A 12,210-nucleotide genomic window follows, 5' to 3' on the forward strand; every position below is an offset into this window, starting at 1 on the left:
TTCTCAGTCCCTTCACCTCTTTCACCCATCCCCTCAATCCCCATCCCGTTTGGCAGCTGCCAAAATGTTCTCTGTTTCAGTGAGTCTGTTTCTATTCTTGTCCATGTATTTTTTTTTTAGATTCCACATATAAGTGAAATCATATGGTATGTGTCTGTCTCTGTCTGACTTCCTTCACTCAGCACGGTGCCCTCTGAGTCCATCCATGTTGTTGCAGTGCACGTTCTCATTCCGTTTTGTGGCTGAGTCATATTCCGTTGTGCGTCTGCACCCCTTCTTCCTCCACTCATCTCTTGACAGATGAGAACCGTCCTAGAGATATCTTGGCCATTGTAAATAATGCTGTAGTGAACATGAGGCCACATATGTCCTTCTGGTTTAGTGTTTTGGGTTTCTTTGTGCAAAAACCCAGAAGTGGGATTGCTGGGTCCTTTTTTGTGTCTTGTTATAGCCTTTGTTTTAAAATCTGTTTTGTCTGGAATAAGTATTGCTACTCCACCTTTCTAATTTTGTTTCCATTTTCATGAAATATCTTTTTCATTCCTTTACTTTTTGTCTGTGTGTGTCATTTGCTCTGAGGTGGGTCTCTTGTAGACAGCCTGTGTGTTAGGGTCTTGTTTTCTTATCCCTTCAGCCACCCTGTGTCTTTTGATTGGAGTATTTAATCCATTTGCATTAAAAGTAACTGTTGACCGATACATATTTATTGCAATTTTATTGTTTATATTATTTATCTTCTTAAAAAGGCCCTTTAACATTTCTTGTAATAGCTATTTCTTGTGTGGGAAGCTCTTCCTCTGACTTCAGTTGTAAATCATAGGTTTCTGGGCTGAGTAGACTTGGTTGTAGGTCTTTGCTTTTCCTCGCTTTGAATGTTTCATGCCAATCCCTACTAGCCTGCAGTTTCTGTTGAGATATCAGCTGCTGGTCTTATGGGAGCTCCCTTGTAGGTAACTACCTGCTTTCCTCATGCTGCTTTTAAGGTTCTTTTTGTCTTTAACCTTTGACATTTTAATTATAATGTGTCTTGGCGTGAACCTCTTTGGGTTAATCTTGTTTGGGATTCTCTGCACTTCTTGGACTTGTGTGTCTTTTTCTTTCACCAGGTTAGGGAAGTTTTTAGTCATTATTTTTTCAACTAGGTTCTCAACCCCTTGCTCTCTGCCTTCTCCTTTAGGTACCCTCATAATGCAGGTGTTGATATGCGTTATGTTGTCTCTGCAGCTGAGATATCCCTCCTGATGTTTAACCGCCATGTGTGGATGTGGGTCCAGCCTGTTCTGTGCCTCTGCTCCCCCTACCAGTCTCAGTGCGGCTTCTTCTGTGTATCCTTAGCTGTGGAACTTCTGTTCAGTTAGATTTTAGGCTGTTCTCAATGATGGTTTTTCTGTTGTGTAGTTGTCATTTTGATGTGGCCATGGGAGGACGCCAGTACAGCGTTTACCTACTTCATCATCTCCACTCAAAGCCCATCAAGAAGGTGACGGTTTTAAATGTGTGTGAAGCTAAGTGATATTTTTCAGATGGAAACCATGGTCTCCAGAAGTCCAGTGGTTATCTTTGAGCTATTATGAAACTTGCTTTAGGGGCCTACTTTATTTTTTAGACTCCAGATTTTTAGAAACTCACCACCCTTAGTGGTTTTTTTTTTAAGTTCTTAAGTCCAATACAAATAAGTATCTTCTGTTGTAGTTTAAATCTGCTCCCTCTCATCTTGTTACTGGTGAAATCAGTGACATAACCCAAACAGCACCTTTTTATAAATGGATTCACTATATTAAACTTGCTTCAGTTGTTTCTTTCAGAGGGGAAAAAAAAACACCTGGTTTTGCTCACAGGTACTTCAGCTAATACTGTATTTGATGGGTGTAAGAACTGGATGGTAAAGGAGCAAATGTTCTCTTTCCTGTTCTCTGCCCGCCCCCTTCCCTGACAGACATCATTAGTCTCTCATGGTATTTAGGTTTGGAACTTTGAACACAATCTGTTGAGTACCTACCACCAGTCGGTAGAAGTTGGCAAGTGGGTTGAAATCTATTAACCATACAGGCTTCAGAGGATGTCACTGGTACAGCACAGTTGCCTCATTTTGAGTATTGTACCTTCAGTCGTCTTATCACAGCTATTTAAAATTCTGGGTGTTTTTGTCTCCTCCAAAGGTTCCACATACAAATTCAGAGTCATTGCTATCAACCATTATGGTGAGAGTTTTCGGAGCTCGGCATCCCGTCCTTACCAGGTGGCGGGGTTCCCCAACCGCTACTCCCGCCGCCCTGTGGCCGGCCCTCACATTGTGTACACAGAGGCCGTCAGCGACACTCAGATCATGCTCAAGTGGACGGTGAGTGAAATGATCTCCCTGACGCACAAGTTCTCTGGTTCGGCCTTGTTGACAGTTTCACATTCTTGTCACATGATACCGTGAACAGTGAAGTTTTGTACTTTAAAGTGAGGGAATTGAAGGATACACATATCTGTCTAAAAAGCACATATTATAAATGGGGCGGGTTAAAAATAAAATTATTGTACCTCTGCTCTCCTCCGAGGGTTAAATTAATTGCCATTTCATAATTTATTCATTCTGAAACAAATGTGTTTTTACGCCTTTGAACCTTGTGAAATATACTACTGTATTTTTATGAGCCCTGCAGTAAACCTAATGTCTTTAATACCTTTTGAGTACTCTTGAATTAAATTTAAAATGGCCATCAAAGATATTTGCAAAATGAGTCTAGAGAAATATTACCACACACATAAATAAACCCTAATGGACTTGAAAGTTTAATTTATGTTTGTCTTTGACAAGCTTTTGCTTCTCTCTTTTAGTACATTCCATCAATTAACAATGACACCCCCATTCAAGGATTTTATATTTATTACCGGCCAACAGATAGTGACAATGACAGTGATTACAAGAGGGACATTGTCGAAGGTAAGACCCACTGGCAAGCTGGGGTCCCTGTGGAGGAGCTTTGGAGGGAGGGGGCTTATAAATACGAAAAACACAGTCTTAGGTTAAGGTACAGTAACATTAAACAGTACGTGTACTATTACTTGTAATGTTTTCTAAAGAACAGTAATTTTTCACCTTAATATATATAGCAGCTTACATTTTGCTTTTGAGAATTGTCAGCTACAAAGTGTGGGGGAGATAGGATGTGTCAGTAGTTCATCGGCAAATAGTTTTTGTTTAAATGAATGGTCACCTGTGTATGGAAATCAGCTGCGACTTCTAGCTGTATTTAAAAAGGTGATGTCTCCGTCTCCGGTTCCACTGGAGTTTGTACGAGAAAGATGGCGTCTTGAGCGTGTTGTCCTCCTAGAGATGCCGAGAAATCGGAATGTACGCAGAGGAAAACCACCATTCTGGGGAACGGCATTGAAACTGCCTTTCTTCTGTGTGTACAATATAACCCAGAACTCTGCTTGTGGTCCGAAGGCCCCAGGTGGTCTGGCCGGCCCCGCCACACCCGCAGCCCTGTCTCACACACCTCCTCCTTCCTCACTCTGTCTTCTCTCACACTTGGCCTTGTTTCCGTCTCCTGTGTTGCACCAAGAGCTTTCTTGCCTCAGGACCGTGGCAGGAGGCCATCCCTGCTCGTCTCCTGAGGCCTTATCTTGAGACTGTAGTTTTCTCTGTTGTGTGCTCAAATATTTCTCTCTCAGACACCCTCCTCCCACTTAATTTCTAATCACGTGTTCTATATTTCATAGGAATTTATCATAGATGTATGTATGTGTGTGTGAAATTATGTATGTGTGTATGTGTGTATGGAATTATGTATGTGTGTATGTGTGTATGAAATTATTTGCTTAAAGTTTGTCCGCTACTGAATGTTAACCTCCTGTGGGCAAGGGGCCTTTCTCCCAGTGCTGTGTCCCCATCCCATACGATGGTGAAGGGTTTACTAGTGAATGAATGAATGAGTGAATGAATGGAGTCCGAAAAAACAATGGAATGTCTGGGGCGATCAGGCTGGGAAAAAGCCGACTACCAAGCAACATGAGAGGTGTCTTCAGATATTCATAGACAGCCAGGTGGGAGAAGAACTCAGGCGTTTGGAAGAGAGGCAGTTGAGATGAAAGAGAACAAAGGAAGAACCGTCTCACCTAGCATTTCTAACACAGGTTTTCTCATAAAATAATCAATCCCCTAGTTTTGGAAGTGCTCTCAGTAGTATCTTGGAAGGGATTCTTGCTTTGGGAGGAAGGCTTCTTTCAAGGTTTTTTTTTTCACTCCAAGATTCTGATTATTTGAAATATTAGTGTCCTAATGGACCATGTCAGAAAAATTGCCCTGGCCAAGCTTATTTTCGTATGCCCTCCTGACAATTAATACTGCATATAGTTTTTGTTATAAGTAGTTTTATAATAAATTACTTGGAATATGCTCTACATATCATGTTTCTTTAAATATTGTAGCTTTCCTCTTGGTGTTTATCCAATGGAATTACTTTTGTAATATAGTGAAAAATGTATCATCTGAGTTTTCATTCCTGGCACGTAGTAGGTGCTCAGTAAATATTTGTTGAATGAAATTGTTCCTCTTGATCCAAAAATTAGAAATCAGTCTCTAAAATTTGCTTTAAACATAAGGAATTGGGGAAACGTAGAAAGATAATTGTTAGTAGCAAAACAATCTGTGAAGTCGACATAGGAGCCGCCTCGAGGGAGGCGGGCCTGGAGGAAGCAGGCGAAGGGCCCTCCTCAGGTGCTGACGACACAGGCAGCGCGACCAGTTTGTGGCCATCCAGTGAGCTGTACAGTGCTGGGCACTTCTCCTTACATATTTGACTTCCCCAAAAAGCTATTTCAAAAGACAAATGGAAAGAATTGTTCATTCAGTTTAGTTCTAGTGAAGCCCTCATTTTAGTTTAGCTGGAGTGGGAGAGCAGGGCTGTCTCCGGTTTTTACTTTTAAAATCTTTGGACAGAGATTAAACATTTGCTCGAATAGTTTTAAACAAGGCAAATGTAAACCCCTCTCTGTCTCCCGCTGTCTCCCCACCCCTCCTGGTTCTCTCTAGAGCCACTGATGAACAGTTTTCAGCTCTATTCTGCAGTTAGACCTGTGAACTTTTACAAGCCGGTGTGACGTGAGTATTGAGTGTGGAACTGGGAATTGACTTCAGAGGAGCTTTTGTGCCCAGTAGTCAAGTCTGTGAATGTGCGTTCAGCCTGGCGGTTCCCCGAGAGCTTGTTTACAAACGGAATAGATGGAGCAGTCAGATGTTTAAGTGGGCTTCGCTGTGCTGTGTAATTTGCTTATTTCTTATTTTCAAGTTTATGCGTTTGGAATTCTTTTTGTGGCAGTGAGCAACTATCGGCCTGTTCTCCCAAACCAAGGAACAAAAGTGTTTATCCTTTGAATGTAAAGCTGTCTTTAAAGGAAAGGTTTAGATTACTTATGTGTACTCACTCAAAATTGTTTAAGCTTTTGAAAAAAAAGTGGAACTCACATTGTTAAAGAATACAGTAAGAGGACAATTATATCAAGTTATCCTATTTCTGAATTAAGTTCCACATTTAAACCAACTGTAAATGTTTGTAACATCCTAATGCTTTATTTCTGGATATTTTTATCTTACAAAGTGGAGTTCCAAATAAATCAGAGTAATCAGCTGGTTGATCTGTAAGTGTGTGCTTTTGGTTTTTCGACTTTTGTAAAATGTCCTTTGAGGAGAAAATTGCCTTTTGATTTTCAACCTAATAATGCAATGGAATATTAATCTATTATTTTAACATTTCTCTTATTAGTAACATACCAGAAGCTTAGTATAATTCCATTTTTACAACTGCTGTGAAAGGAAAATGTTAAATCTAGTGTAGTAAATGTTTAAGAGAATGTTTATAATTAGGTAAGTGTAGGGCTGAACTAGGTAAGACCTAAGGGTAAAGAAAAAAATAGAAGTTTTTAAGAAAGATTCTGGAATTTAGAAATAGGTCTGTTCTAGTCACAAGCAGATTTTGAGTCAAATTTCTTTTAAGGTTCTCTTTACATTTATAAATGGGGCACAGATGTCCTCACTTGGAAACCTGTTGTGGAGTCCCTTGATCCTCCAACAAACAGGTGCTTATCTTATAAAATGTGGGTTTTCATGAGGGAGGGGGTTTGTGTCGGTGGCCTGGGGCAGGGGCTGTGTTTCCAGATAGGAATATTTTTGTCTGTGTTGAATTGGAAAGGAGCCTGGTGCTATCGTCCCATCAGCCAAATAGATCTGGCCTATGAATGTGGGGATTTTTTTTCTGCCCCTTTAATTAATTCTTAAATCACTTGGTAGAGCCCTGGTTGGTGTAGCTCAGTGGGTTGAGCATGGGCCTGCGAACCACACGATCGCGGTTCGATTCCCAGTGAAGGCACATGCCTGGGTTGCAGGCCAGTTCCTAGTAGGGGACTCATGACAGACAACCATACATTGATCTTTCTCCCCTTCTCTCCTTTCCTTCCCCTCTAAAGATAAATAAATAAAATCTAAAAAAATAAAAAAAGTCAGTTGGTGGTATAGTTGAGTTTCCAAGGCATAGTGGAAACAGTTTGAAGAGGTATTTTCTAAGGGGGGTGGAAGGTGCTTGAAGAGTTCATTAAATTTGGCAGTAGTGTCCTATTTATTAAAGTTTGTCACGGGCCCATGGAAGTAAAATGGAGAGTGATTTGTACCGAGCATTCAGCTGAGGGGCGTTTCTAAATGAAACGCTGGCCGAGCGCCGTGAATCACAGAATCGCTCTGTTAGAGAGACTCGTGTGGTTTGGGGACCCGAGAGAAAAGAAGCAGCAGGAGCAGGAGCCAAGAGCTTCCGTGGTGGATTTTGCTTTTTGGTTATTCTGAACCATTCAGGCCTTTGTTTGTATGTCAGTTCATGTCGAGTTCACTACAGTGGAATGGAGAGTGTGGCTAAGGCCTGTCTTGTAAATGGTCACATGTTCTGGGAAAGGCACCATGGGCCGATCTCACATATCACAGTGCTTCCCACTAGGTGGACAGAATGGATAGAGGGCCGAAATAGAGGATCGGGGTACCTGGGGGTTCTTTTTACCTTTGTAAAATGTTAATATGTATTTTGCAAAAGGCTCCCCAGTAATTATTTGTAAGGAAACAAAGTTTTACTTTCAACACACAGGTGTAGCTTTAATTCAGTGTATCTCTTTATCATTCTTTTTCATGCCACGTAATAGAAATACGGTGTATCTGCGGTGCGTTACTGAAATACTTGCATTAAGTATGTTTGTATACACACACTGACTCTGGTCGTGGGCGCTGCTCCAACCGCAGTTTGAAATCATCAAGCCATTCATTATACTGACGGCCTCATTTAGGCTGCGTGATACGTGCAGCTCATCTTGTATTTTCCTGTCTAGGCTCGAAGCAGTGGCACATGATCGGACACCTGCAGCCGGAGACCTCCTATGACATTAAAATGCAGTGCTTCAACGAAGGGGGCGAAAGCGACTTTAGTAACGTGATGATCTGTGAGACGAAAGGTAAGCGGGGGCAGGGATTAGTGCCCTCCCCCTGGACAGGGCTGGGATTCCAAGCCCTGGATCACTCCTCAGGAACCGTGATGCTGGGCCTTTTCCCCACTGTGTACGTGTAGACTGTCCAAACAAAAGTAGGACCTGTTGGCCAAAGCACGTGTCCAAAAAGGAGTTTGCAGAGGCATCGATCACTTTATTTAAATTGTCACTCTGAGTGAGCCGCTTCCCTTCCACTTTTCCCCATCGGGAGACCAGAGATGTCTGCTGACTGTGCCTGAGACTGCCGTGAGAATTAGGATGCTACACAAAATCTGTAAGAGTTTTAAGGATAGTGCAACATTATGTTTAAAGTGGTTTCTGGAGTGGCAGATACATATAACACAGCTCGTGTAATTCAGGGTAGTCCTGAAGTTCAGAATCAGCAGTCGCTAATTCTCAGTTGAAATTCTCAACCTGCCTATACACACAGATGAGCTGATATACTACCATCTTTAAAAATGGAAGATATGCTAGCCCTGGCTGGCGTAGCTCAGTGGATTGAGCGCGGGCCTGCGAACCAGAGGATCGCGGTTCGATTCCCAGTCAGGGCACATGCCTGGGTTGCAGGCCGGTTCCTTGCAGGCTAACTACCAGCAGGAGACGCACAAAAGGCAACCGTACATTGATGTTTCTCTCCCTCTCTCCTTCCCCTCTAAAAATAAATAAATAAATAAAATATTTAAAAAAAAGAAAAGAAATTAATGTATAAAAAAAAATGGAAGATATGCTAGAAATGGCCAACGTGGATACAAATCAGAGGCACTTGTGATCAATCTCAATTAATCTGACCGAAGAAGAGACATTTTCCTTTATGTCTATTTTTAAGAACCAGGGTAAATTTCCCAGAGTCCTCTAGTAGATGCCCCAGCTCCCCCAGTGTCTCATTGGCCAAAACTCAGTCACGTGCCTCCCAGCCTATTCCCGGTGTGGATGACGGATCAGGAACTACTCCAGATTCCGTGGGGTTCAGTGGACACCTAAACAAAATTGGGGGGCCTGAGAGCGTGGGAGAATGAGGCTGTTGGACAGATTGGACAGCCTTTGGCATCTGCCACAGGTGACTTTAGTATCCTGATTAAAAATGAGGAAACTGAGGGTCCAAAAGGTTGAACTATTAAGCCAAGACTTAGTTCTGTCTTTTGGTTCTAAATTATGGGTCTTCTTGCTGTAGACCCACACATTACATCAACATTTAAGCCTATACATACACGTAGACCTCTAGACTTACTTTGTACTGTATTTGGTTAGCACATTTTGAAGTGCCTTCTTGTATCAGACACTTTGCTGTGTTAATGGGGATTTCTTATTTTCCTGAAATTTATCATTTCTGTCCACCAAACATTTAAGAATCTAGCCATGCAAAACATAAAATACAGATAACAGTGAAATAAATAGCTGTGTTTAAATAATATTACAGCAGAGCCGGGTCTGTCATAGCCTGCTTCACACATTGACCTTGCTGGGGACTCAGAGGTCATACCCACAGATGCTCAGATCAGTGCAACATGAAAACCTTCTGTAAATGTTAACCGTTTGTGTTGAATGACTTTTTAGTGTGTCTAATGACTTTACACAGCTCCTAGCATGTTTAAATAGATCATATTAGATAGAAATACACCTTTGAAAGAAGTGACTTGAGGTTCTCATGAACAATGATTGTCTCATCTTCAGTAATTCAGGAAGGTTTGGGGGATGCCCGAGGTGCTGAAGGCCCATCCTTGCCTCCCCCACCCCAAAGATCATAGACTGTCAAGATTTTCTTTACTTCTCTCCAAGTTTTTCGGTGTCAGTCCATGTGTATGTGAGACTGCGTTCCTCTACCTTTATGTTTCTCATGACATCTTTCTTTTTTTTTTAAAGATTTTATTTATTTATCTTTAGAGGGGAAGGGAAGGAGAGAGAGAGAGAGAGAAACATCAATGTATGGTTGCCTCTCATGTGTCCCCCGCCGGGAACTGGCCTGCAACCCAGGCGTGTGCCCTGACTGGGAATCGAACCTCGATCATGTGGTTCGAAGGCCCACGCTCAATCCACTGAGCTACACCAGCCAGGGCTCGTGACACCTTTCTTATCTCACACTCCGAGCTGTCTTTTACTGATGCTAATGGGCATGTCTGCCTCATCACTGCAAAAGTTTTTAACTTTAGCCGGAGGTTAGCAACCAGATCGTCAAGCTTGGTAGAATTTTTGAACAAATTAAGGGTAAATAAAGAGTGAAGAAATCGAAGGACTTGCCTATGAGTCATCATGGTCTCTAATGCATAATCTCTCACATCCATTTTGCCTCAGAAACGTGTTTGTTTTCTTTAGCATTGGCAGGGACCTGAGGATTGTTTAATCCAACATACCATAATTTCCTTTAGAGGCTCGGCCAAGTCCTCGTGCAGCTCTCAGGGCCGCAGAGCTCTTTGCTCGGAAAGGCGGCCTCTCCTGTGCAGGTCCCAGCTCTGCTCTGTCTGGTTCCAGTTGCTAGAAAATGGAACTCGGGTATGATGTTGGAGGCAATTCTTTAAAAGCCCACTCCACTCATGTGGGTCCTTAGGTGCCGTAACGTGAAATACAGTGTAATGAGTCACCGTCCTAACAGAGCGGAACACTGCCTTGTGTGGGGCTCTAGTCTCGGTGCTTTACACGGATGAACTCGTTTCCTCTTCGTTACAACCTTGTGATGGGGCTGCTCTCATTACCCCATTTTCCACATGCAGAGACTGTGCGTGGAGGTGGAAGTCAGACAGCCGTGGATACGTGGTGGGGCCGGGCAAAGGCCTGGGCGGTCTGCTCCCAGAGGCCAGGCTGTCTCCCCTCTGCCCTGCTGCTTTTTTACGACACTTAAGGCACAAAGAGCATCTTGTTTGGGGACAGAGCAAAAGGGGGTTTGAGTTCCCCTGTTGTTAGCTTTTGTCATCACTCTGAATCAGTGAAATGGGGCAAAGCACCGCATTTCCGCGAACTCCGAAACTTGTTGGTGTTGGAATGCTTAGTATTTTTGTGTGAGGTTTTGGGGGATTGTATATAATGGTTCTAATAGTCCAAAGTCACATCTACTAATATTAGTCACACGGTGAAGGCATAAAACTTGTCATTCTGAATCTTCTTCAGCTCCAAGTGTGTCAGATAGAAAGCAGCGTTTGTCCCACTCGAAAGTCAAAACGCTTTTGTTTCAGTTCCCTGGCCGTGTCCCACAAGTACAGTTGAGCAGACCGTCAGCAGTGAGGGCTAGCCAAGTGCACGTGTTTTTCTGATGTTGCGCTTTCTCCAGAATTTGTCGGCTACAACTTTGGCACGTCAGATTTTGAAACTTCTGAGCCCTCCTTGTGACTCATTGGTGGTCAGATCGTCTCAGTAACAAGCATAAACAGACTGGCTTACATCCCCAACCAGACCTCCTTCAGAGAGTAAACCATTTCACGGAGTCTGTGTGCACTCTGACATCATATTTTCCTTTATATTTCAACTAGTGAAACGTGTCCCCGGAGCTTCCGAGTATCCTGTCAAAGACCTGAGCACCCCGCCCAGTTCTTCTGGAGGTGGGGGCCATGTGGGGCCTGCGACCAGCCCCACCAGAAGCAGTGACATGCTGTACCTGATAGTGGGCTGCGTGCTGGGGGTGATGGTGCTCATTCTCATGGTCTTCATTGCCATGTGCCTGTGGAAGAACCGCCAGCAGAGTACCATCCAGAGTAAGGCGTTCCTAAACATTTCCTTCTCTTCTTTCAAAATGATGCCTAGGCAGATCTTGTCGGAGTAAATATTGATTTCCAGTCACTCTGTGTAGTAGTGTCATGGCATTAAACACATGAGCTGCTCTTCATTCAGAGGAGGTGACTTTAAAACCGTTTCTGCTGTCAACCAAAGTGGAACATTGGAGTCAATGGCCCAGTGGGAATAAACAACAAAGCCAAAGCGAAGCCGGCCTCTGAGTGAATAGCTGGCTTCGTGCTGGGAAACTCTGGCTCCGTCAGACCCCCAAAGGGGATGATCCCTGCATGGCGGGCTCCGCTGTCGCCGCAGGGACACCTTCACACTGTACACAGCTTGTCAGCGGGGAACAGGCCAGGCAGGCTGGAAAGGAAGGCAGAGAAGGCTTTCTAAGTGAAGTCACTGTCCCCAAATGACACAAATTAGGTAGCACGGTTCCATTGTGGTACTGAAATGGACACAAGCTATCCCTGTGGCCATCCCTCCCCCTAAATGCACGTAGTGACCAGAGAGCTGGGGTTGGAGCCAGCTCTGTGCTAAAACCATGTCGGCATTTTCGCCCTTTCTTTGCCCAGCTCTCTTCCTCCCACCTTCCTACCGTCCTGTTCCCCCAGCTGTTACACAGTAGGGTCCACGGATCAACCAGAGGCTTTTGTCTTCGATGGAAGGAAGTTTTGGGGGTTCCCTTTGGCCCAGAATAAGAGAACGAAAGCAAAGCAAAGGAAGACACCAGCAATACCGGGCGCTTCAGCATCTGTCAGCCAGTTCTCACACACGGCCTCTTTGTAGTTTATAAATCGAGTGATCTTGTTGACGTGGTGCCATCCAGGAGGCAGTAGGGGGAGAGGCAATGTGGTGGTGGGGAGAGCCTCTGGGTGCGAGGCTGCACGGGCTGGGGGTCATTTTATTGGGGCTTTTTCTAAATGTTTTTAATGTCATTGGCTTTAATTGGGTGAATGTGTGCTGAATTATCAAAAGGGAAGTAATGATTTGGTTGCC

At 43.6% G+C, this 12,210-nt stretch overlaps 1 protein-coding gene across 4 annotated transcripts in view; it reads left to right on the forward strand.

Annotated features, from left to right (window-relative positions):
- Positions 1-12,210, forward strand: part of CDON (cell adhesion associated, oncogene regulated) — a 92,330-nt gene that overhangs the window by 58,903 nt on the left and 21,217 nt on the right. For all 4 annotated transcript variants that reach the window (XM_037038294.1, XM_037038297.1, XM_037038295.1 and 1 more), the window contains 4 exons: positions 2,160-2,341; positions 2,827-2,932; positions 7,357-7,479; positions 10,971-11,192. In XM_037038294.1, coding sequence (XP_036894189.1) covers positions 2,160-2,341; positions 2,827-2,932; positions 7,357-7,479; positions 10,971-11,192 — 633 coding nt within the window. The remainder of the gene's footprint in view (positions 1-2,159; positions 2,342-2,826; positions 2,933-7,356; positions 7,480-10,970; positions 11,193-12,210) is intronic.

Source organism: Sturnira hondurensis, unplaced genomic scaffold (assembly GCF_014824575.4).
Source record: "Sturnira hondurensis isolate 20B ecotype Veracruz unplaced genomic scaffold, ASM1482457v3 Scaffold0024152, whole genome shotgun sequence".
Taxonomy (NCBI): Eukaryota; Metazoa; Chordata; class Mammalia; order Chiroptera; family Phyllostomidae; genus Sturnira; species Sturnira hondurensis.